Consider the following 23,901-nt stretch of genomic DNA (forward strand, 5'->3'; position numbering starts at 1 on the left):
ATGTCTGCTCGTCTCTGTGCTGAACGGAAACCGTGGCTGATGTGTAACGAGCCCATGGATCGGCTGCAATGATGCCTGGCTTCCTGGCTGGGAACTCATTTCCGTGAACTTCAGTTCTGAATGTTATTTGCTTACTTCCATCGTTTGCACAATTTGATTTTATTTCTGCACAATGGGTGTTTGACAGGCCTTTTTTTAATGGGTTCTATTGGGTGTCTTTGTTTTGTGGCTGCCTGAAAGAAGACAAATCTCAAAGTTGTATAAAGTATAAATACTTTGAAAACAAATATACTTTGAACTTCGAACAAACAAAAGATTTCACTCTATCTCAGTACATGTGATAATAAAAAACTAATTTGCAATTTCACATAGCTCAGTGAGTAAGTGTAAATTAATTGTACTGAACAGAGTGTTTTGGAGAGATCTTGGGGAGTATATCTGTGCTATGCAGTTAAATTTTTGTCTGTACATCTCAATGTACCACCATAATCAAAGACCCCACACACCGTGGGCATTCTCCCTTCTCCCCTCCCATTGGGCAAAAGTTACAAAAGTCCGAAAGTACCTCACATCAGGCTCAGGACAGCTTTGCACCTGCTGATATAAGACTTTAAAATGGTTCGATAGTGTGACAAATGGACTCTTGACCTCACAATCTACATTTTAAACTTGCACTTACTGTTCAATTGCACTGCACTTTCTCTGTAAAAATTGCACTTTATTCTGCACTCTGTTAGAATCTGCTTCAGTGCACTGTGTAATGATTTGATCTGAATGGACAGTACATAAAAGAAGCTTTTCACTTTATCTTGGTACCTGTGACACAATAAATAAATTTCAATTCCAGTTTGAAGTCCTGAGAGTTAATTTGCCTAAAAGGTGTCAACATTCCATTATTGCTAAAAATATAAACTTGTGTTAAATATCTCAGGCTCAGACTTCTGCAGTTGATGAAACAACAATTCATTAATCCTACAACGGGAAAAGTACAGTGACTAAGGATGATAATTCTGCTCCATCTATGGTCTTCCAATGCTTCTCTGGATACATGCACCTCAGGTCGTTACCTGCTCTGGGTATGAGGACCTCGGGAGGTTAACACTCTGGGTACGTGGACCTCGGGAGGTTAACACTCTGGGTACGTGGATCTCGGGAGGTTAACTCTCTGGGTACGTGGACCTTGGGAGGTTAACTCTCTGGGTACGTGGATCTCGGGAGGTTAACTCTCCGGGTGCGTGGACCTCGGGAGGTTAACTCTCCGGGTGCGTGGATCTCGGGAGGTTAACTCTCCGGGTACGTGGACCTCGGGAGGTTAACTCTCTGGGTGTGTGGACCTCGGGAGGTTAACTCTCTGGGTGTGTGGATCTCGGGAGGTTAACTCTCTGGGTATGTGGACCTTGGGAGGTTAACTCTCTGGGTACGTGGACCTTGGGAGGTTAACTCTCTGGGTACGTGGATCTCGGGAGGTTAACTCTCTGGGTATGTGGACCTCGGGAGGTTAACTCTCTGGGTACGTGGATCTCGGGAGGTTAACTCTCTGGGTACGTGGATCTCGGGAGGTTAACTCTCTGGGTACGTGGATCTCGGGAGGTTAACTCTTGGGGAACGTGGATCTCGGGAGGTTAACTCTCTGGGTATGTGGACCTCGGGAGGTTAACTCTCTGGGTATGTGGACCTCGGGAGGTTAACTCTCTGGGTGTGTGGACCTCGGGAGGTTAACTCTCTGGGTACGTGGACCTCGGGAGGTTAACTCTCTGGGTACGTGGAACTCGGGAGGTTAACTCTCTGGGTGTGTGGACCTCGGGAGGTTAACTCTCTGGGTACGTGGACCTCGGGAGGTTAACTCTCCGGGTGTGTGGATCTCGGGAGGTTAACTCTCTGGGTACGTGGACCTCGGGAGGTTAACTCTCTGGGTACGTGGATCTCGGGAGGTTAACTGCTGAGCGGGTTACACATCTGTAATAGAACAGGAGCCAGTCACATGTCACAGTGCTGGGAGTGAGGCTGAACATCTGCCCTAGATGCAGAGTGTGCTCATTAACACCAACTCCTTACCCCCCAGGCGAGTCCAGCCCCCTGCTCCAGCAGCACACTACAGCAAAAGCAACACCTTCTACGGTGGTGAGTTTATGCAAAGCAAATGTCATGCACGCGTACTGTAAATACAGCAGGCCCACGCTGGTTTATGGGAGAGGAAGGGGAGCTTTCGTTTGTCTAAATCCTCAGTGGTAACATAAAATCAGCACGATTCCACACAATAAACACTTACAAATAGTTCAAAATATGCATGGAATAATTTACAGGTTTAAATTGCCTTCCAAAATTATCGGGAGTCTGTCAAGGTCCAGTGGTCACCTGAAAAGACAAGTTACTTCCACGTTAAAATAACATGGATACTGGGAGCAACTGCAGACACTACGTTGGTGAGAAACGCAGGAGTGAGGTGTGCTGGTTAGTGAAACCACATGTTCCAACCAGGTGCAGTGCAGTAGGGTTCACACCTGGTGTGTGGGTCACACGAGTGACTCACGCCTCATGTGACCTCACTTCTACACTCACCCATGCAGGGCAGCGGATATTCAGAACCCTCTGGTATGGGGGGGGGGGGGGGGTTGCACTGCACAGGATTTAAGTTAACTGCAGAGAGTTGTACAATTGGTCAGCTCCATCACGGGCACTAGCCTCCATCGTATCCAGGACATCTTCAAGGAGTGATGCTTCAAAAGATGCCTTCCATCATTAAGGACCCCCATCACCCAGTACATGCCCTCTTCTCATTGCTACCATCAGGAAGGAGGTACAGGAGCCTGAAGACACACATTCAGTGATTCAGGAACAACTTCTTCCCCTCTGCCATCAGATTTCTGAATGGACATTGAACCCATGAACAATACCTCGCTACTTTTTTTCTCTTTTTAAATTTAGCTTTTTAATATATATATATATTTACTGTAATTTACTGTTTTTTAATGTTTTGCAATGTACTGCTGCCACATAACAACAAGTTCTACAACATGCAGGTATGCTGGTGATACTAAACCTGATTCTGATTCTGAGCATCACAGCTCCAGGTAAAGATCCATACTCGAGGTTCATCACCCTTACCATTAATACTGCTGACACACTTCAACCCATTCTTCATATTGTGTCTATTACCTTGCTCCTGCCTGTCCTTCTTCACAGACCTACTGGTCCTAATGTGGGTAAATGGGATTAGTATTGATGGGCAACAAGGTTGGCATGAATGTGGTGGGCCAAAGAGCCTGTTTCTGTGCTCTCCCACTCTGAGACTACAATATAATCTTTGGAGATGAGGGCAAAACTCACAATCCTCAGAGAAAAGATCACTTCATCCTTGGCTTAAATGGGTGACCCTTTCATTGACTCCTGGTTCTAGACTTTCCCACAAGAGGAACAGTCTTTCCCAAACTCAGCCTGCCCAGAGCTTTCAGGATCTTGTGTGTTTTAATCAAGCCACATCTCACAGTGAACTGTCCCCCTCTACGTATACGTGGCTCCTCCATACAGTTAGGTGCACCAAGTTCCCGGGAGGTCACTGCACGGACGACCTCACCTGTTCCCTCAACGTTACATTCCTGAATAAGAAGGTACAGCAGTGCCTCCACTTCCTGAGGGGATTGAGGCAAGCCAGGCTTTCCCCCATCTTAACCAAATTTTATAGGAGCACCTTTCGGAGTGTCCTGACAAATTGCACCTCCGTCTGGTCTGGGAGCAGCAGAGTATCGGGCCGGAAGTCCCTACCATCCATCAAGGACATTTACCAGGAACACTGGATACACAGAGCACTTAGTATTATCAAAGATCCCACCCATCCATCCAGCATCCTCTTTGACTTTCTACCGTCAGGCAGGAGACTCCGACGCAGAAAGCCAAGAACACTCAGGACAGCAGACAGCTTCTTTCCTCAGGCCACTAATCTCTGAGCTCCCTGTCATATCACCTTCAAAGTGTCACCCGTTAATTTGTTCCATGCAGTAGAATATTTTATTTTTGCACTTTACTTTGCTTGTCTATGTGTAATTCATTTGTAGATTTAATTCTTACTTTCCTAAGTTATTGTGTGTAACATGTGTGTTCTATGCTTTAGAACCTGGTCCAGAGAAACATCTCATTTGACGGTACACATGAAGTTAGTCAAATGACGATAAGCTTGACTTGATTTTTCGAAACACCGGTACGTACAAGCCCAGCCTGCCTACTCACTCTCTATGAAAAAAAACATTTATTCCTGATGTCCATCCAGTAAACCTTCTCTGAACGTCTTCAGCTTCATTAAGAACCTGCCTGAAATAAGGAGACCAGTACTGTCTGCAGATCTCCAGTGGTGTTCTCACCAAGAACCTTTGTAACTGAAGCATAACATCCCTATCTTAGTATTCAGCTCCTCCAGTAATAACAAACATTTCCTATGCATGAACTTCATTGTTGTATAACGAGAAAATACAGTCAGAGAGAGAGAGGCAGTCAATTTAAATAGACCCAACACTCAGGTGTTGGTGAAATTAGCACCTGATGCATCCTCTAAATTGCAGTGTATATTTATAGCTTTGAAACTCTATGCTGTCAGCTGCTTTTAACACAAAACATGCAATCACAGAGTTTACTTCTGTAGAGTTTTTCCACTGTGATATTTTTCCTGTTGAAAATCAAGAATGAGACTTCCATTGGGCTAATTCCAAATATGGGGAGTTTTTACATTTGTTCCAAGATTTTATCATGGTATTACAATCCATGACCCAGCAGACTTTGAAAAACTATACCTTAAAGGATTTGCAGGCTACTAACACAATGTACTGTATCAGCTTTAAAGGAAGTGACTACATTGGCACAATTCCCTCCACAGAACTGCACTACTGACAGTTTTGTTATTCTCAGAAATTTTTTGTTTTAAGTTGGCCTTGGGTGTTTGGCCACTATTGTGTTCCACATTTTTCCTGTTCTGATCTGGTTTTACTGAGGAGTTCTGATGATCTCAGGGAACATTATAGATTTGCAAATATCTTCATTAGTGTGAGCCACAACTTCAGACACTCCTTGCAGTGCTTCTTTGTGCAAACAACTACGTAGTTATTTTCTTTTTTTTCAAATCCCAACAATTGAGCCACCAATACATGGGAAGTCAGGGGAATACACGCTATCCCCATCGAGGGGTCGGCAGTGGACAGCATGAGCAGCTGCAAGTTCCTGTCTGGCAGCATCTCAGTGGATCTATCCAGGGGCCAGCAGATCGATGCAATCATAAAGGAGGCGTGACAGTGGCTATGCTTTGTTAGGGGTTTGAGGAGATAATGGCATGTTAGCAAAGGCTCTTGAAAATTTCTACAGATGCATGGTGAAGAACATTTGGAGGCTCCAATGTGCAGGTTTGCAGGGGGCTGCAGAGAATTGTAAACTCAGCCAGCTCCATCACGGGCACAACACTCCTTAATGTTGAGGACATCTTTCAAAGGTGGTGCTTCAACAAGGCTGCGTCCATCACGAATTACCCTCACCACGCAGGACATGCCCTCTTCTCCTCACTACCATGAGGGAGAGAGTACAGGAGCATGAAGACACACACTCAACAATTTAAGAACAACTTCTCCTTGGCCATCAGATTTCTGAAAGGTCTATGAATCCATAAACACTACCTGGTTATTCTGTTTTTGCACTATTTATTTACTTATTTACTTGTTTATAATTTTTAGTAATTTTTATGTCTCGAACTGTACTTTTGCCACTAAACAACAAACTCCACGACATATGTCAGTGGTTATTCTTTCCTTAAATTCACTTGGTCCATTTCTGAGATCTCACTCCCTTTTCTCGATCTGTCTCCATTTCTGAAGACAAAATGTCAAGCACCATCTTTCATAAACCTACAGGTTCCCACAGTTATCTTGACTGTACCTCTTCCCACCCTATCTCCTGTAAAAATGCTATTTGCTTTTCTTAGTTTCCTCCTCTCCACCAATTCTGTTCCCAGCATGTGGCTTTCCTTTCGAGGACATCAGAGTTGTTCTCCTTCTTCAACGAATGGGGTTTCCCTTCCCCCTGGGTTCCTTCCTTCTTCTCTTTCTCTATGATCTACTCTCCTCTCCTATCAAATTCCTTCCTCTCCAGCTCTTCACCTTTCCAATACACCTGGCTTCACCTCTAACTAGCCTCCTTCCTTCCCCCTCCCCCCCCCACCACCTTTTTGTTGTGATATCTTCACCCTTCCTTTCCAGTCCTGAAGAAGGGTCACAGCCTGAAATGGTGACTGTTTATTCATTACCATAGATGAAACCTGACCTGCTGAGTCCCTCCAGCATTTTCTGTGTATTGTTTCTGATTCTGAAACTGCCTGTTAGAGGTTCCAGCTTCCATGAAACCAGATCAGTCTCTACACATAGTATCCTCTTCTGCTACTATCTGATTCAAGATCAGCTCGAATTCCAAACACTTAGTGCAACTTATTGCAGCTGTTAATTGAATTTTTATGGTACAAATTGTACGCTCATTCCCCCTAATGTAGTGTGTAATTAAACTCAAGCTCACATAACCCCAGCCAGTGCGTGTTAAACCTTCTACCACATCCCTCAATTCCACATACAGCTCTGCCATATCTCCTCCCCATCACTCCATCTACTCATGTTTTCAAGAAAAAAAGTTTGACTGAGCAGGAAGTCATGCATCAAACTGTGGATCACAACTGCATTTGCACCAGAGCCTTCATAACTCAACCATTCCCATTCTTTAAAATCAAAATTTAAAAAATCACTAGACTCTGCAATGTCTTTTTGTTCCTATGTCTATAGGCAATGTGTTAAGTAGTGTTCTATTACATTCCAGAAAAGCAAGAGAGCTGTTGCCACTCAGGAGGCTCCCTGAGGTGGTTCACTGCTACAGTAATTGAGGGAATTCTTCACTCAACCCGGCCCCAACTTTAAAGCCTCCCATTTCCCATTGTAACACACCCCAGCACCTCAGCCAAGATGTGGCTGAATAAAGAACGGCCATAAGCAGCTCTGCCTACAAGACGATGACTTGCCATGAGGTTGGGAGACCATATGACATAGGAGCAGAATCTGGCCAATCAGCCCATCAAGTCTTTTCCTCCATTTCATTATGGCTGATTTATTATCCTTCCCAACTCCATTCTCTTGCTTTCTCCATGTAACATTTGAAGCCCTAACTTATCAAGAACCTGTCAGCCTCCATTTTAAATATACCCAATGACTAGGCCTCCAAAGCCATCTTTGGCAGTGCATTCAGCAGATTTACCACCCTCTGGCTAAAGAAATTCCTCCTTATCTCTGTTCTAAATGGATGTCCTTTTATTCTGAGGCTATGCCCTCTGGTCCCAAACTCCCCCACTATAGGAAACACCTTCTCAGCATCCATTCTATCGAGGTCCTTCCGTATCCGATAGGTTTTGATGAGATTCCACCCCCACCCCCCCCCCCCCCCCCCGCGCACCCAACTCACTCTTCTAAATAAGAAAGCACAGTTCCATGCCATCAAATGCTCCACATTTGCTAACCCTTTCATTCCTAGAATCATTCTCATGAACATCCTCTGGACCCTCTCTGATGCCAGCAAAACTTTTCTTAGGGATAAGGGACCTAAGACTGCTGACAATACTCCAAGTGTGGTCTGACCAATGCCCTATAAAACCTTAGCATTACACCTATGCTTTTATATTCTAGTCCTCTCCGAATAAATGAAACCATTGTATTTGTCTTCCGTAGCATAGCTTCATCCTGAAAGAAAACCTTTTTGGAAACATGCACAAAGACTCCCAAGTCTCTGTACACCTGATTTTTGAATTTTTTTCCACATTTTGGAAATACTTTATACCTTTATCCCTTCTACCAAAATGCACGACCATACACTTCCCTCCACTATATTCCAACTGCCACTTCTTTGCCCATTCTCCCAATCTGTTTAAGTCTACTTCCTGCTTCCTTAACACTAGCTGCCCCTCCACCTATTTTAATATCATCTGCAAACTTGGCCGCAAAATCATCAATTCTGTAACATTAAGAAGTGGTCCCAACACTGACCCCTACTGTGCACTAACCAGAAAAGGCCCTTTTATTCCCACTCTTTGTCTCTGGACAGTCAGCCAATCTTCTATCCTTACTAGTATCTTTCCTGTAATACCATGAGCTGATCTCTTACGCTGTTAAGCAGCCTCATGTGCAGCACTTTATCAAAGGCCCTCTGAAAATCCAAGTAAACAACATCCACTTACCCTCCTTTATCTGTCTTGCTTGTTCCTTCCTCAAAGAATTCCAACAGAATTGTTAGGCAGGATTTTCCCTTAAGGAAACAATGCTGACTTTGGCCTTTTGTATCATGTGCCTCCAATTACCCCGAAACCTCATCCTTAATAATGGAATCCAACATCTTCCCAACTACAGAAATCAGGCTAACTGGCCTATAGTTTCCTTTCTTCTGTTTCCCTTTGTTCTTAAAGCGTAGCGTGACTTTTGCAATTTGAGTCCTCTGGAACCATTCCAGAATCTAGTGATACTTGAAAGATCATTATTAATGTCTCCACAATCTCTTTAGCTACCTCTTTCAGAATCCTGGAGTGTAGTCCATCTGGTTCAGGTGACTTATCTACCTTTAGATCTTTCAGCTTCCCAAGCACCCTCTCCTTATTAATAGCAACCACACTCATTTCTGCCTCCTGACAATCTTGAATTTCTGGTCTCTTGCTTGTGTCTTCCACAGTGAAGACTAATGCAAAACACTTATTAATTTCATACACTATTTTTGGATCCCCATTATTACCTCTCCAGCATAATTTTCCAACAGCCGGATATTCACACTCTTTACTCTTTATATATCTGAAAATACTTTTGCTGTCCTCTTTGATACTATTTTAGTTTACCATCATATTTCATATTTTCTGTCCTTATGGCCTTTTTATTTGACTTCTATCCGTTTTTAAAAGCTTCCCTATCTTCTAACTTATAACCATATAACAATCACAGCACGGAAACAGGCCATTCCGGCCCTCCTAGTCCGTGCCGAACTCTTAATCTCACCTAGTCCCACCTACCCGCACTCAGCCCATAACCCTCCACTCCTTTCCTATCCATATACCTATCCAATTTTACCTTAAATGACACAACTGAACTGGCCTCTACTACTTCTACAGGAAGCTCATTCCACACAGCTATCACTCTCTGAGTAAAGAAATACCCCCTCGTGTTTCCCTTAAACTTTTGCCCCCTAACTCTCAAATCATGTCCTCTCGTTTGAATCTCCCCTACTCTCAATGGAAACAGCCTATTCACGTCAACTCTATCTATCCCTCTCAACATTTTAAATACCTCGATCAAATCCCCCCTCAACCTTCTACGCTCCAATGAATAGAGACCTAACTTGTTCAACCTTTCTCTGTAACTTAAGTGCTGAAACCCAGGTAACATCCTAGTAAATCGTCTCTGCACTCTCTCTAATTTATTGATATCTTTCCTATAATTCGGTGACCAGAACTGTACACAATATTCCAAATTTGGCCTTACCAATGCCTTGTACAATTTTAACATTACATCCCAACTTCTGTACTCAATGCTCTGATTTATAAAGGCCAGCGTTCCAAAAGCCTTCTTCACCACCCTATCTACATGAGACTCCACCTTCAGGGAACTATGCACTGTTATTCCTAGATCTCTCTGTTCCACTGCATTCCTCAATGCCCTACCATTTACCCTGTATGTTCTATTTGGATTATTCCTGCCAAAATGTAGAACCTCACACTTCTCAGCATTAAACTCCATCTGCCAACGTTCAGCCCATTCTTCTAACCGGCATAAATCTCCCTGCAAGCTTTGAAAACCCACCTCATTATCCACAACACCTCCTACCTTAGTATCATCAGCATACTTACTAATCCAATTTACCACCCCATCATCCAGATCATTTATGTATATTACAAACAACATTGGGCCCAAAACAGATCCCTGAGGCACCCCGCTAGTCACCGGCCTCCATCCCGATAAACAATTATCCACCACTACTCTCTGGCATCTCCCATCTAGCCACTGTTGAATCCATTTTATTACTCCAGCATTAATACCTAACGACTGAACCTTCTTAACTAACCTTCCATGTGGAACTTTGTCAAAGGCCTTGCTGAAGTCCATATAGACTACATCCACTGCCTTACCCTCGTCAACATTCCTCGTAACTACTTCAAAAAATTCAATAAGGTTTGTCAAACATGACCTTCCACGCACAAATCCATGCTGGCTACTCCTAATCAGATCCTGTCTATCCAGATAATTATAAATACTATCTCTAAGAATACTTTCCATTAATTTACCCACCACTGATGTCAAACTGACAGGTCTATAATTGCCAGGCTTACTTCTAGAACCCTTTTTAAACAATGGAACCACATGAGCAATACGCCAATCCTCCGGCACAATCCCCGTTTCTAATGACATCTGAAAGATCTCCGTCAGAGCTCCTGCTATCTCTACACAAACTTCCCTCAAGGTCCTGGGGAATATCCGGTCAGGACCCGGAGATTTATCCACTTTTAAATTTCTTAAAAGCGCCAGTACTTCCATCTCTTTAATTGTCATAGGTTCCATAACTTCCTTACTTGTTTCCCACACCTTACACCATTCAATATCCTTCTCCTTAGTGAATACCGAAGAGAAGAAATCGTTCAAAATCTCTCCCATCTCCCTCGGCTCCACACATAGCTGACCACCCTGATTCTCTAAGGGACCAATTTTATCCCTCACTATCCTCTTGCTTTTAATATAACTGTATAATCTTCTAACTTCTTACTAATTTTTGCTATATTACAGGCCCTCTCTTTAACTTCCCTTGTCAGCCATGGTTGCATCACCCTGCCTTTAGAATACTTTTTCATCTTTGGAATGTATCTATCCTGCCCCTTCTGAACTGCTCCCAGAAACTCCAGCTATTACTGTTCTGCCATCATCCCTGCTGATGTCTTCTACCAATAATTTTTGGTCAGCAACTCACTCATGCCTCCAATAATACTTATAGACATCAGCTTCTCTCTCTCAAACTGCAGGGTTAATTCTATCATGTTATGATCATTGCCTCCAAAGTGTTCCTTGACCTTAAGCTCCCTGATCAATTCTGGTTCATTACCCAGCACCAACTCTAGATTCACCTTTCCCCTAGTGGCTCAGCCACAGACTGTTTTAAAAACCCATCTTGTAGGCAGAGACCTAACCAAAACTTCAGTGTAAAATCTCAGTCACAGCACAGAAACAGGTCCTTCAGCCCAACTCACGTCTGCTGTCTGAGATAAGTACTGCCTACATTAATGTTCTTTTCCTGCATTGGACCATATCCCGCTAAACTTTTCCTATCCATACACCTAGTCCTCACCCACTTTCAATGGCTTCCTAGTAGAATATAATGGACTCTTGACATCACAATTTACCTCATTATGACCCTTACACCTTACTGTTCCAGGTTCAGAAACAGTTATTACTCTTCAACCATCAGTCTCTGAACTGGTGTGGATAACCTCACTCACTTAACACTGAGCTGATTCCACAAGCTGGCATCTCACTTTCCAGGACTCCAAACCTCATGTTCTCAATATTATGTATCAACTAATTTATTTATCATTATTATCATCATCATCATTATTTGCTTTGTTGTAATTGCACAGTTTCCTTCTTTTGCACAAATTGGTTATTTGTCCCTGTTTGCTTGTGCTTAGTTTTTCATTGATTCTGTTGTGCTTCTTTGCATCTACTGTCAACGCCCGTAAGAAAGTGAATTTCGGGGTTGTATATGGTGACATATACGTACTTTGATAATATAACCATATAACAATTACAGCATGGTAACAGGCCATCTCAGCCCTTCTAGTCCTTGCCAAACGCTTACTCTCACCTAGTCCCACCGACCTGCATTCAGCCCATAACCCTCCATTCCTTTCCTGTCCATATACCAATCCATTTTTTTTTAAATGACAATATCGAACCTGCCCCAACCACTTCTACAGGAAGCTCATTCCACACAGCTACCACTCTCTGAGTAAAGAAGTTCCCCCTCGTATTACCCCTAAACTTTTGCCCTAACTCTCAACTCATGTCCTCTTGTTTGAATCTCCCCTACTCTCAATGGAAAAAGCCTATCCACGTCAACTCTATCTATCCCCCTCATAATTTTAAATACCTCTATCAAGTCCCCCCTCAACCTTCTACGCGCCAAAGAATAAAGACCTAACTTGTTCAACCTTTCCCTGTAACTTAGGTGCTAAAACCCAGGTAACATTCTAGTAAATCTTTTCTGTACTCTTTCCATTTTGTTGACATCTTTCCTATAATTCAGTGACCAGAACTGTACACAATGCTCCAAATTTGGCCTCACCAATGCCTTGTACAATTTTAGCATTACATTAATAAGTTTCCTTTGAACTTCGCCTGCTCCGTAACAGTTTATTCTGTCCCTGTTATTACTTTTCCTTCTGTGCTGCCTCACTGCACTTCATGCTTTGAAATGATCTGTATGGATGGCTTTCAAAAATAAATGTTTTCTCTGAACCTCGATAGATGTGGCAATAATAAAGAAATTACTGTTTAATTTAGCATCATAGGTAGCACAGACATATGGGCTGAAGGCCCAGTTCCTGGGCAGTACTGTTCTGTGTTCCATGTTCTATAATTCCCTAAGTCGATCAGATATCGAATCTAATTTCACTTCAGGATCTGGTCATTCATTGTTTATTGCTTATTGCAAGCTGTGCTCAATAAATGGATGCCAGACTGGACTGGACTGTCTCTGTAAGATACAGGAGCAGAAATAGGCCATTTGGCCCATCGAGTCTGCCCCATCGTTTCATCATAGCTGATCCAATTTCCCTCTCAGCTCCAGTCTCCTGCCTTCTCCCGTATCCCTTCATGCCCTGACTAATCAAGAATCTATCAACCTCTGCCTTAAATATACCCAATGATGTCCTCTACAGCTGTCTGTGGCAACAAAGCCCACTGATTCAGCACCCTCTGGCTAAAGAAATTCCACCTCATCCGTGCTCTAAAAGGACACCCGTCTATTCTGATCCTGTATCCTCCGGTCTTAGGCTCCCCCACCATCGGAAACATCCTCTCCACATCAAATCTAACAAGCCCTTTCAACATTCGATAGGTTTCAATACAGTCACCTTTCATTCTTCTGAATACTAGTAAATACAGGCCCCGAGCCATCAAAAGCTCTGCATAAGACAAGCCTTTCAATCCTGAACCTCCTTTGAAACTTCTCCAGTGTCAGCACATCCTTTCTTAGATAAGGGGCCCAAAACTGCTCACAATACTCCAAGTGAGGCCCCGCCAGTGCCTGAAAAGTTTCAGAGGACACAAAGTCTGCACATGACTAACTGATGGCAATTTCACAGATTCATCATCTCTGGAACCAAGTGAAATTGGAAAAGAAACTTTCTGGTTTTATTCTTACCCATTTTATAAAATAAATTATACTTGCAGAGGCTTTCAGCTGCCTTAATTTGACAGTGTAAACCACAGGATGACAGCACATCACAGATATCACACTGTGACTAACTTGATGGAGCACCCAGCAATTTCCTTGCAGAATAATGGACGCTTTCACACCTTGCTATTTTATCAGCAAGTTCACTGTGACTGACCCAGCGCAGAGCCATACTGCAAGTAATACGCATACTCATCATCAGCTTGGCCTGCAGCAGATATCTGAAGCAGAGGAGAATTAAAGAAAATTACAATTCATTGCTCTATTGTTGATTTAATATGTTGGCTGGGTAAAGATATAATTCAGCAACAGCACAAGAATTGTTTTACTGAACCTTCCTGACACATTGTGTTTTCTGTGAACTCCAAACCCAATATGAAGCAATTCTGCAAGTACATTTCCCTGTAAGGTAGCTGTGGTGACTTTTGGTTGTCCATGAGACCATAAGATATAGGTGTCTGCTCCGCCATTTCATCATGGCTAATACAAATTTCCAACCTCCTCCCTTCTCCTCCTGTTATCCCTTCATGCTCAGACTAATCAAGAATCTATCAATCTCTGTCATAAATATACATAACGACTTGGCCTCCATTCTTGCCTGTGGCAAAGAATTCCACAGATTCACCACCCTCTGGCTAAAGAAATTCCTTCTCATCTCCATTCTAAAAGTACATCCCACTCTGCTGTGTCCTCTGGTCTTGGACTCTCCCACCATAGGCAACATCCTCTCCACATCCACTTTATCAAGGCCTTTCACCATTCGATAGGTTTCTTTGAGGTCACCCCTCATTGTTGTATTTTGCAGAACAATTCTATTTTCGGTAGGCTGCATCAATGTGGGAGAGCAAGTTCAAGTTGAAGCTTGATTGTATACACATGTATACAGCTAAATGAAACAGTGTTCCTCTGGGGCCAAAGTGCAAACCACCACATACAGTCACACACAGCACATATTGTTACAATCCAGCACACACAGTCACAAAATATTATTAGCACTAATCTCAGAGTGGGATGGCCTGAAGATTGATGGTGCATGGGATGTTGCCCTGGATCCACATTTCAACAGGATATAAAACACATTAGCAAAATCAATGCATAGAGGTTCTGGAGAAGCTCAAAGAATCAGACAGATCTTCAGTGGGAGATGGAACATTGACATTTCAGGTTGAGACCTTTCATCTGGACAGACAGAAGATATTTGGAGCACCAAAGAATCTGCTGGAGGAACCCAGTGGGTCAAGCAACATCGGAGGTAAATGGAATTGTCAAACTTCAAGTTGAAACCCTGCTGCAGGATTTATTCCTCCTCCCCCAGCGATGCTTCTCGAACTGCTGAGTTCTTTGAGGAGATTGTTTTGTGCTCCAGATTCCAGCATCCGGAGTCTCTGAGATCTCAACAACATGTATCTAATGGGTCCAGGCAGAGATTTTCAGAAACCAAACAACAAAACTCCACAGTTATTACTGGACTGAACTACCTGGTCCTTTCATGACAAATAAAACTGTTGAAGGAGCTATACCTGTAAAGGGAAGGGAAATGTCAGCATTTCAGGTCAAAGACTGCATTAGGACTGCCTGGTCCTTCAGGCAGCTACACCAATCTTGGCTGGTTCTGTATTCCATTATTATTAAGTTATTTCATTCATTTATTATTAAGATATTACCCTACAACCATCAGGCTCCTGAAATGGCATGGATTCAGGAATTCATGATTCAGGAACAGCTTCTGCCCCTCTGCCATCAGACTTCTGAATTGACATTGAATCCATGAACACCGCCTCACTACTTTTTTTTCTGTTTTGGAACTATTTATTTAATTTAACTTTTTAAATATATTCATTATTATTATGTATTGCATTGTACTGCTGCCATATAGCAACAAATTTCACGAGACATGCTGGTAATACTAAACCTGATTCTGATTCTGATTCTGGACAGCTCTACTCATCTCTACTCTGAACTGATTCCACAACCTACAGACTTGTCTACAAGCCTCTACAACTCATTCAGTATTAATTTTTTATCTGCACAATTTGTCTTCTTTTGCACATTGGTTATTTCTCAAACATATTATGTATAGCTTTTCATTAATATTGTATTTCTTTATTTTTCCTGTAAATGCCTGCAAGAAAACGAATATCAAGGTAGAATATGGTAACGTGTATGTACTCTGATAATAAATTTTACTTTGACTCAGAATCAGAATCAGGTTTATTATCACCAGCATGTGTCGTAAAACTTGTTAACTTAGCAGCAGTAGTTCAATGCAATACATAACCTAGCAGGGAGGGGAAAAATAATAATAAATAAAATAAAACATAGTAATAATTAAACAAGTAAATCTATTGCATATATTGAATAGATTTTTTAAAATGTGCAAAAACGGAAATACTGTATTTAAAAAAGTGAGGTAGTGTCCAAAGCTTCACGTCCATTTAGGAATTGGATGGCAGAGGAGAAGAAGCTGTTCCTGAATCGCCGAGCGTGTGCCTTCAGGCTTCTGTATCTCCTCCCTGATGGTAACAGTGAGAAAAGGGCATGCCCTGGGTGCTGGAGGGCACTGCCTTTCTGAGACACCACTCCCTGAAGATGTCCTGGGTGCTTTATAGGCTAGTGCCCAAGATGGAGCTGACTAGACTTACAACCTTCTGCAGCTTTTCTTGGTCCTGTGCAGTAGCCCCCCCCCCCCCCCCCCCCAATACCAGACAGTGATGCAGCCTGTCAGAATGCTCTCCTCGGTACGACTATAGAAGTTCTTGAGTGTAATTGTTGACATGCCAAATCTCTTCAAATTCCTAATGAAGTATAGCCGCTGTCTTTCCTTCTTTATAACTACATCAATATGTTGGGACCAGGTTAGATTTTCAGAGATCTTGACACCCAGGAACTTGAAGCTACTCACTCTCTCCACTTCTGATCCCTCCATGAGGATCGATACATGTTCCTTTGTCTTACCCTTCCTGAAGTCCGCAATCAGCTCTTCTGTCTTACTGACGTTGAGTGCCAGGTTGTTGCTGTGGCACCATTCCACTAGTTGGCATATCTCAGTCCTGTACGCCCTCTCGTCACCACCTGAGGTTCTACCAACAATGGTTGCATCATCAGCAAGTTTATAGATGGTATTTGAGCTATGCCTAGCCACACAGTCATGGGTACATAGAGAGTAGAGCAGTGGGCTAGGCACACACCCCCGAGGTGCGCCAGTGTTGATTGTCAGTGAGGAGGAGATATTGTCACCAATCCGCACAGACCGTGGTCTTCCGGTTAGGAAGTCGAGGATCCAATTGCAGAGGAAGGTACAGAGGCCCAAGTTCTGTAACTTCTCAATCAGGATTGTGGGAATGATGATATTAAATGCTGAGCTATAGTCGATGAACAGCATCCTGACATAGGTGTTTGTGACATGGGGAATGCCATTGAGACTGCGTCTGCCATTGACCTATGGTGGCTACAGGCAAATTGCAATGATCTCAAGTGCTCTTTTCTGCCTGATGGCCACCCCTAATCCTAGCCTTAAATATGTTCAGCTACTGAATACCACTTTATCTGATTTTCCAAGATTCACAGCACTCCAAATAAAGAAATGTTGCCTCCCCCCACCCCCCCCCCCACCCCCTGTTCCAGTCTTGTGACGCCTGGTTCCCTCATCAGCCAGTGCGACTCTCTTCAGGACATTTAAACTCAATGATTAACACGCAAACAATTATCTCATCTTAATGCAAATTTCTCAAAAATTGAGCCATGCAGTTGGATCGCATCCAGACAGCCAGAAGCTGAAGATTACATTTAGATTTTTCTTATCAAAAAAGGTTAAATTACTCGGAACTGACACTTGAGAAATTGAGGTTTAATTAAAATATTGAAAGCTTTTCCAATTAATTTTCCTTGATGATTTCTCCCCTCTACAGATACCACACTTGATAGAAGTGGAAGGAGGAGTGACTTTGGGAGAGAGGCACTGACACACAACAGACTTCAACAGCACAGAAGTGGACTCTTAAGATCGAAGGATGTGTCAGACTGCTTCAGAAGACTGATGACAGGACTGTGTGATCCCCTTCCCGTGAAAACAGGAATCTGAATGAGTATTTCCAGATGCGGGGAGGACTTGTGCATGGCAGATGCTGTCCAGAGAATCATGAGCGGTACAGGAAAGGGGGAGATCTGCCCTGTAATTTGTGACAAGTTGGGCTGCAGATGTGGAGGAGCTGTTGGATCAGGCACTGAATGTAAAAGAAAATTAAACTTGAGTGAAGAGGTGATCAATAGACAATAGACAGTAGGTGCAGGAGTAGGCCATTCGGCCCTTCTAGCCAGCACCACCATTCACTGTGATCATGGCTGATCATACACAATCAGTACCCTGTTCCTGCCCTTTCCCCATATCCCTTGACCCCGCTATCTATAAGAGCTCTATCTAACTCTCTCTTGAATGCATCCAGAGACTTGGCCTCCACTGCCTTCTGGGGCAGAGCATTCCACAAATTCACCACTCTCTGGGTGAAAACGTTTTTCCGCATCTCTGTTCTAAATGGCCTACCCTTTATTCTTAAACTGTGGCCTCTAGTTCTGGACTCACCCATCAGCGGGAACATGCTACTTGCCTCCAGTGTGTCCAATCCCTTAATAATCTTATATGTTTCAATCAGATCCCCTCTCATCCTTCTAAATTCCAGTGTATACAAGCCCAGTCACTCCAATCTTTCAATATATGACAGTCCCGCCATTCCAGGAATTAACCTTCGCTGCACTCCCTCAATAGCAAGAATGTCCTTCCTCAAATTTGGAGACCAAAACTGCACACAATACTCCAGGTGGGGTCTCACCAGGGCCCTGTACAGCTGCAAAAGGACCTCTTTACTCCTATACTCAATTCCTCTTGTTATAAAAGCCAACATGCCATTAGCTTTCTTCACTGCCTGCTGAACCTGCATGCTTGCTTTCATTGACTGATGTACAAGAACACCTAGATCTCGTTGTACTTCCCCTTTTCCTAACTTGACTCCATTTAGATAGTAATCTGCCTTCCTGTTCTTGCCACCAAAGTGGATAACCTCACATTTATCCACATTAAACTGCATCTGCCATACATTTGCCCACTCACCCAACCTGTCCAAGTCACCCTGCATTCTCATAACATCCTCCTGACATTTCACACTGCCACCCAGCTTTGTGTCATCAGCAAATTTGCTAATGTTACTTTTAATCCCTTCATCTAAATCATTAATGTATATTGTAAACAGCTGCGCTCCCAGCACCGAACCTTGCGGTACCCCACTGGTCACAGCCTGCCATTCTGAAAGGGACCCATTAATCGCTACTCTCTGTTTCCTGTCAGCCAGCCAATTTTCAATCCATGTCAGTACTCTGCCCCCAATACCATGTGCCCTAATTTTGCCCACTAATCTCCTATGTGGGACTTTATCAAAAGCTTTCTGGAAGTCCAGGTACACTACATCCACTGGCTCTCCCTTGTCCATTTTCATAGTTACATCCTCAAAAAACTCCAGAAAATTAGTCAAGCATGATTTTCCCTTCATAAATCCATGCTGACTCGGACTGATCCTTCTACTGCTATCCAACTGTGGCGTAATTTCCTCTTTTATAATTGACTCCAGCATCTTTCCCACCACTGGAAGTTAGGAACATAAAACAATGAGATGCTGGAGGAACTCAGCAGGTCAGGCAGCATCTACGGAAGGGAATGGACAGTTGATGTTGTGGGTCAAAACCCTTCGTCCAGACTGAAGAAGTAGAAGGGAGTTGGTCGGTACAGGGTGATGGAGGAGAGGCTGGCACAGATACCTGTCTAACCATGGCTTTTTGACACCAGCGCTGGGTCTGGGGGGTTCACAGACGGTTGAGGGGAGCTGAGAAGTGTGTCAAAGAAACTAACTCAGCTGTCACTGGTCGCGGGGAGGTTTGGTGTAACGCTGAGTGGCAGGAAGGTTGGTGTTTATTTCAGGGTCCGTCTGATTAGGTCAACAGAACAGCAGCAGACATCTCTTTCCATTCTCTCTGTGCCTCCTCCAACAGGATCACAATCTTCTCATGGTTTGGAGGCTTGTGTGCCTCACTGACCCAGAGAGCTATGCTGGCTGGAGTCAGGGCCTTGTGCTTTGGCTCTTGGTAGAGTCGGCCATGCCAGACAGGTCAAAGGGCAGAGGCCAGACGAAGTGTGGTCCAGCGGTCCTCCTGATTCAAGGATTCACCTCAGGGCCAACAACCCTGATTAGTCAAACAAAATCATTTTAAGTGACTTAATATTTAATTTTAATAATTTTACATTTGTTATTGTTGTAATAGTTAATGAACATTTATCCAAAAACATTCAAAGTCATTGATAGGCTTGACAGTCTGATAAAGCTGGGGCAAAGGGACTTTATTTTGTGAGTGGAGTTTCAGCCTCACCTACCAGCACTATAAACATTAAGCTGCACTAGGCTTGCCTTTGGCTATAAGTTCAGGGCCATTAGTTTTGTATCTTGTTTCTTGACACAGCAACTTCCTGATGGCACAGCTTCATTTCTCTGGAGTGGGAGCGATGATGGGAGACAGGGCAGTCCAGAGGATGTTAATGAGGGTGAAGAGACTTCGGTTGAGATGGGGTGCAGCCGCATCTCTGCAGGAGACCTGCCGATATATTCACGAGCCTGAAGCAAGTTCACTACCATTTGATGGGAATGATTTACTAAAATAAACAGCTGCTCCAGTCATATGCTTTCAATTCGAAAAGAAATAACAAGAAAAGGTACAATGTATGTAAATATAAATAAGATTGATTCTAATCAAACTTCATTATTGGAAACACGTGGGGAACCAACGTCAGAATATGCTTCAGTTGTTGAATCACTCTCAATATCTTAACACAACAATAAACCTTTGAAGCAAACAGAAAACTGAACAACATAGATCGAGCGTCAATGGATAAATATTTCTGGGCTGTTTGATGCCAAACAGAGGATTCCTTACTTGGGTTGTAGGCTGCAATGATTTAGCTCAGGGGATCCCAAACTGGGGTCCATGGACCCCCACAGTTGGCATAAAAAGGGTTGGGAACCCCTGGTTTAGGTGAAAGCTTGCTGAGTCATTGTGTCTGAGCTCAGGAGAGAAGACTTTCTGATTCTGCAATGTCACTGATCTCCAAACAGTCCTCACCAGTGTTGCACTCGGCTCACGAGAGGAGACTCTTCCATAATGTCTGTGCTGACCACAGGACCAAATTAAATAAATCTCATCTGCCTTTGGAAATCCCTCCCTTTCCTGTTTACGTGTCTGTCTAAGTGCCGCTTAAATGTTTCCACAACCATCCCTGGGAGTTGGTTCTAGGCACCCACCACACTCTCTGTATAAAAAACATTTGCCCCATGCATCTCCTTTAAACTTTCCCCCTCTCGCCTTAAATCTCTTCCCTCTATATTTGACAGTTCACCCTGGAGAAGAAGATCCAGATGACCGACCATGCAACACACACAAAACGCTGGAGGCTCTCAGCAAGCCAGGCAGCATCAACGGAAAAGAGTACAGTCAACCCTTGGCCCGAAACATCGACTGTACTCTTTTCCATAGATGCCGCCTGGCCTGCCGAGTTCCTCCAGGATTTTGTGTGTGTGTTGCTCGGATTTCCAGCATCTACGGATTTTCTCTTGTTTGTGATTAGACTGTCCACTGTACCGTGATGTATCATTGTTCATTATGTAGCCAGACCTTGTGGGTCAGTTACATAAACTCAGTGACTCAGTTTTTTCAATGCTTAACTTGATGTTCTGAAGCTGTTGTACAGCTCATTCCCTTTATTGTGCTCTGCTGTTGGTAGGACTGTCCTTTTATGACTTTGCATGCTAGGACAGGAATGTCCCTATCTCACCTCAGTATGACACCCTCACCTGGTTTAACCTCACCTGCTAAAGCAGTGTACTGGTGTGTGGCATTGTCACATGCAAGCAGCTACTTAGAGCCACAGATGACAGTTAAGTGTCTGATGGAGACTAAAGACAACATTGAGGTGGCTGTTGATACCTTCAAATTTTTCATAGTGCCTAACTTGTTGAAGTAATGAAATCGTTTCATTTTCATGTCCGGCCATTTCTGGCATCTCCAAACCCGAATGCTTGAAACCATGGTGAGCTCTGAACTGTCCTACTGGTTATTTCTCGCTAACTATCAGTGACAAACACCACTGCTTTTTGAGCACAAACACACACAACTGATGCCATTTCAGAACCGTCTGCTCTAAACACGGTGTTATGGCTAATGACCACACAAGTGCACGTGACGGACGCTGGTTAGAAACTCTTCACCAACAATCTCCTGATCTAATTAAGTGGCATAGTGTCCCAAACAAATGGAGGGAGTGGAAATCCCAGCTATTTTCTCAATTTGTTCTTTAAGAGTTGTCCCAAATAAGAGGCTGTCCCGATTAACTGACTGCCCAATTAACTGGAATCCAAAGTGTTTCTATACAACAATTGTTCAGAAGATGCCAGAAAAATTGGAGTAGGAGTTGGCCACTTGGCCACTTAAACTTATCCCATCATTAAATATGATCATACGTAATGTACACTAGGTTTCATTTCCTCTGTGCCAACTCCACCCCCACCACATGATCACTCTACCAACACATTAAATATTTCACATCAGCTTCCAGAGGTTCATCAGCCAAAGTCTACTGAGGACTTGAGTGACGATCTTTAACAGGAGAAGTGTCCGCCCTATCCCAGCACTGAACTGCCAGTACTGTAAGAAGATCACACTGTGGAGTACTGTAGCTGCAGTAACTGAGACTCATCAGCCTTTTGGGTGGGTCTTCTATCAATCACCTGGGCAAGAGGGAGCCATACAACTCACCCCAGTCCCTGCGGACAGATAATTATGTCACTTACAGCAGCGATGCCCAGAGTCGCTGACAGGACAAGCTGGTGCTGGCTGTAGGGGTACGCTGGTGGCAGGAAGCCCTGGTTCCCGGTCTGCCTGTGAGCGTGCAGGACATGAGGCAGCTCTGTTTGCTTCACTGACAGCACGAAGCAAACTGATGGATCAAATTGCAATAGCCTCGCCAGGCTGGAAGGTTTAATGAGCAGGGCAGGTCTGTGAAGCCATGCTTTCTTACATTCGTTAGTGTTGTTCCTTGCTGAGCCTTGCTTCATCGGAATCAGTCCGTGAGACTGACTCACCCCAGAACAGAGAGAACTACAGCACAGTAAAGGCCATTCATTTTTCTTTCATCCATGTGCTAGTCTAAGAATCCCTTAAATGTCCCTACCAGCACCCCTGGCAGAGTGTTCCACCACCTTATCAAAACTCCTCAGCAGCTGCCCCCTCTCGCATACAGTCATAGCCCCATCTTACCTCTCACAAAACCCTTATTTTACCCTGAGAGACACTTTATCACATGATCTCACTGGCCAGTAGTAACACGGGGTCTTCTAACGTCTGGAAGCAGACACACAGGTGTAGACTTCATTGCTCATTGCAAGTGGAGATACTGGGCCGTGCCAGTGGGTAAGGCTCACTGGGTCAATGGCTCCATTTAATATCAGAGAATGCACACAGTATACAACCTGAAATTCCTACTCTTCACAGACATCCACCAAACAGAGACAAAACCCCGAGGAATGAGTGACCGGAAAATGTTGGAAACCAAAGCCCCCATCCCCCCTCCCACGCACAAGCAGCAGCAAAGCATCTATCCCCCTCCCCCCAGTTGTTCCAGCAGGAGGCATCAGCAACCCCCCCAACCACCCCTAGGCAAGCAACAGCAAAGCCCCCAAAGAGACGATGATTCAGTCCATAATCCAGCACTTTGGAAAGCCACAGTCGCTCTCTCTCTCTCACACACTAACGAGGGAGCGAGAGGCATCATTTACAAAGCGGAAGTCTATTTGGTTTGCACAGTTGACTCACAACTGCAAACCCATATCCATGGCAATCAGACTAACTAACATCCCACTTTGTTCTGCAGTGCTTTGTTAGATGTTCTCCATCACTCTTTTGTGAAGGCCCCTGCACAGGCCTGTACACGTCTGATCAATACTTGGCGGCGTGTGCGTAATCAGCATTAACAAAACCAAATCTGTAGGGAGATGGCGGTGCTGGTGGTCCCGACAACACCGGTCACTTACCTGCCGTTCGGACATGACGTACAAATACTGCAGGTCTGTGGAGAAACCCATGTCCCTGAGAATTGCACTGCCGTCTGCCATCACCTGCACCGTCTCGTAGTGAGAATCTCCCTGAAATGGGCCGTCCACACGAACCTGGAGCAAAGGAGAATGGGAGTAAATGTGGAGTGAATGTTCACTCAGTGACATCAAACAACTCCCAAATTCTCTCAAATTCATATTGTGATTAACGTTCCAATATGACATATTTAAAAATTTCTCCAGGTAAACTGCTTCGCCTTTGAATTCAAAAACC

General features: G+C 43.8%; 1 protein-coding gene across 4 annotated transcripts in view; it reads right to left on the minus strand.

Moving 5' to 3' along the window:
* The window catches only part of plxna2 (plexin A2), a 574,692-nt gene that overhangs the window by 321,968 nt on the left and 228,823 nt on the right, over positions 1 to 23,901 (minus strand). For all 4 annotated transcript variants that reach the window (XM_073030937.1, XM_073030940.1, XM_073030939.1 and 1 more), the window contains one exon: positions 23,607 to 23,741. In XM_073030937.1, coding sequence (XP_072887038.1) covers positions 23,607 to 23,741 — 135 coding nt within the window. The remainder of the gene's footprint in view (positions 1 to 23,606; positions 23,742 to 23,901) is intronic.

Source organism: Hemitrygon akajei, chromosome 27 (genome assembly GCF_048418815.1).
Source record: "Hemitrygon akajei chromosome 27, sHemAka1.3, whole genome shotgun sequence".
NCBI lineage: Eukaryota > Metazoa > Chordata > Chondrichthyes > Myliobatiformes > Dasyatidae > Hemitrygon > Hemitrygon akajei.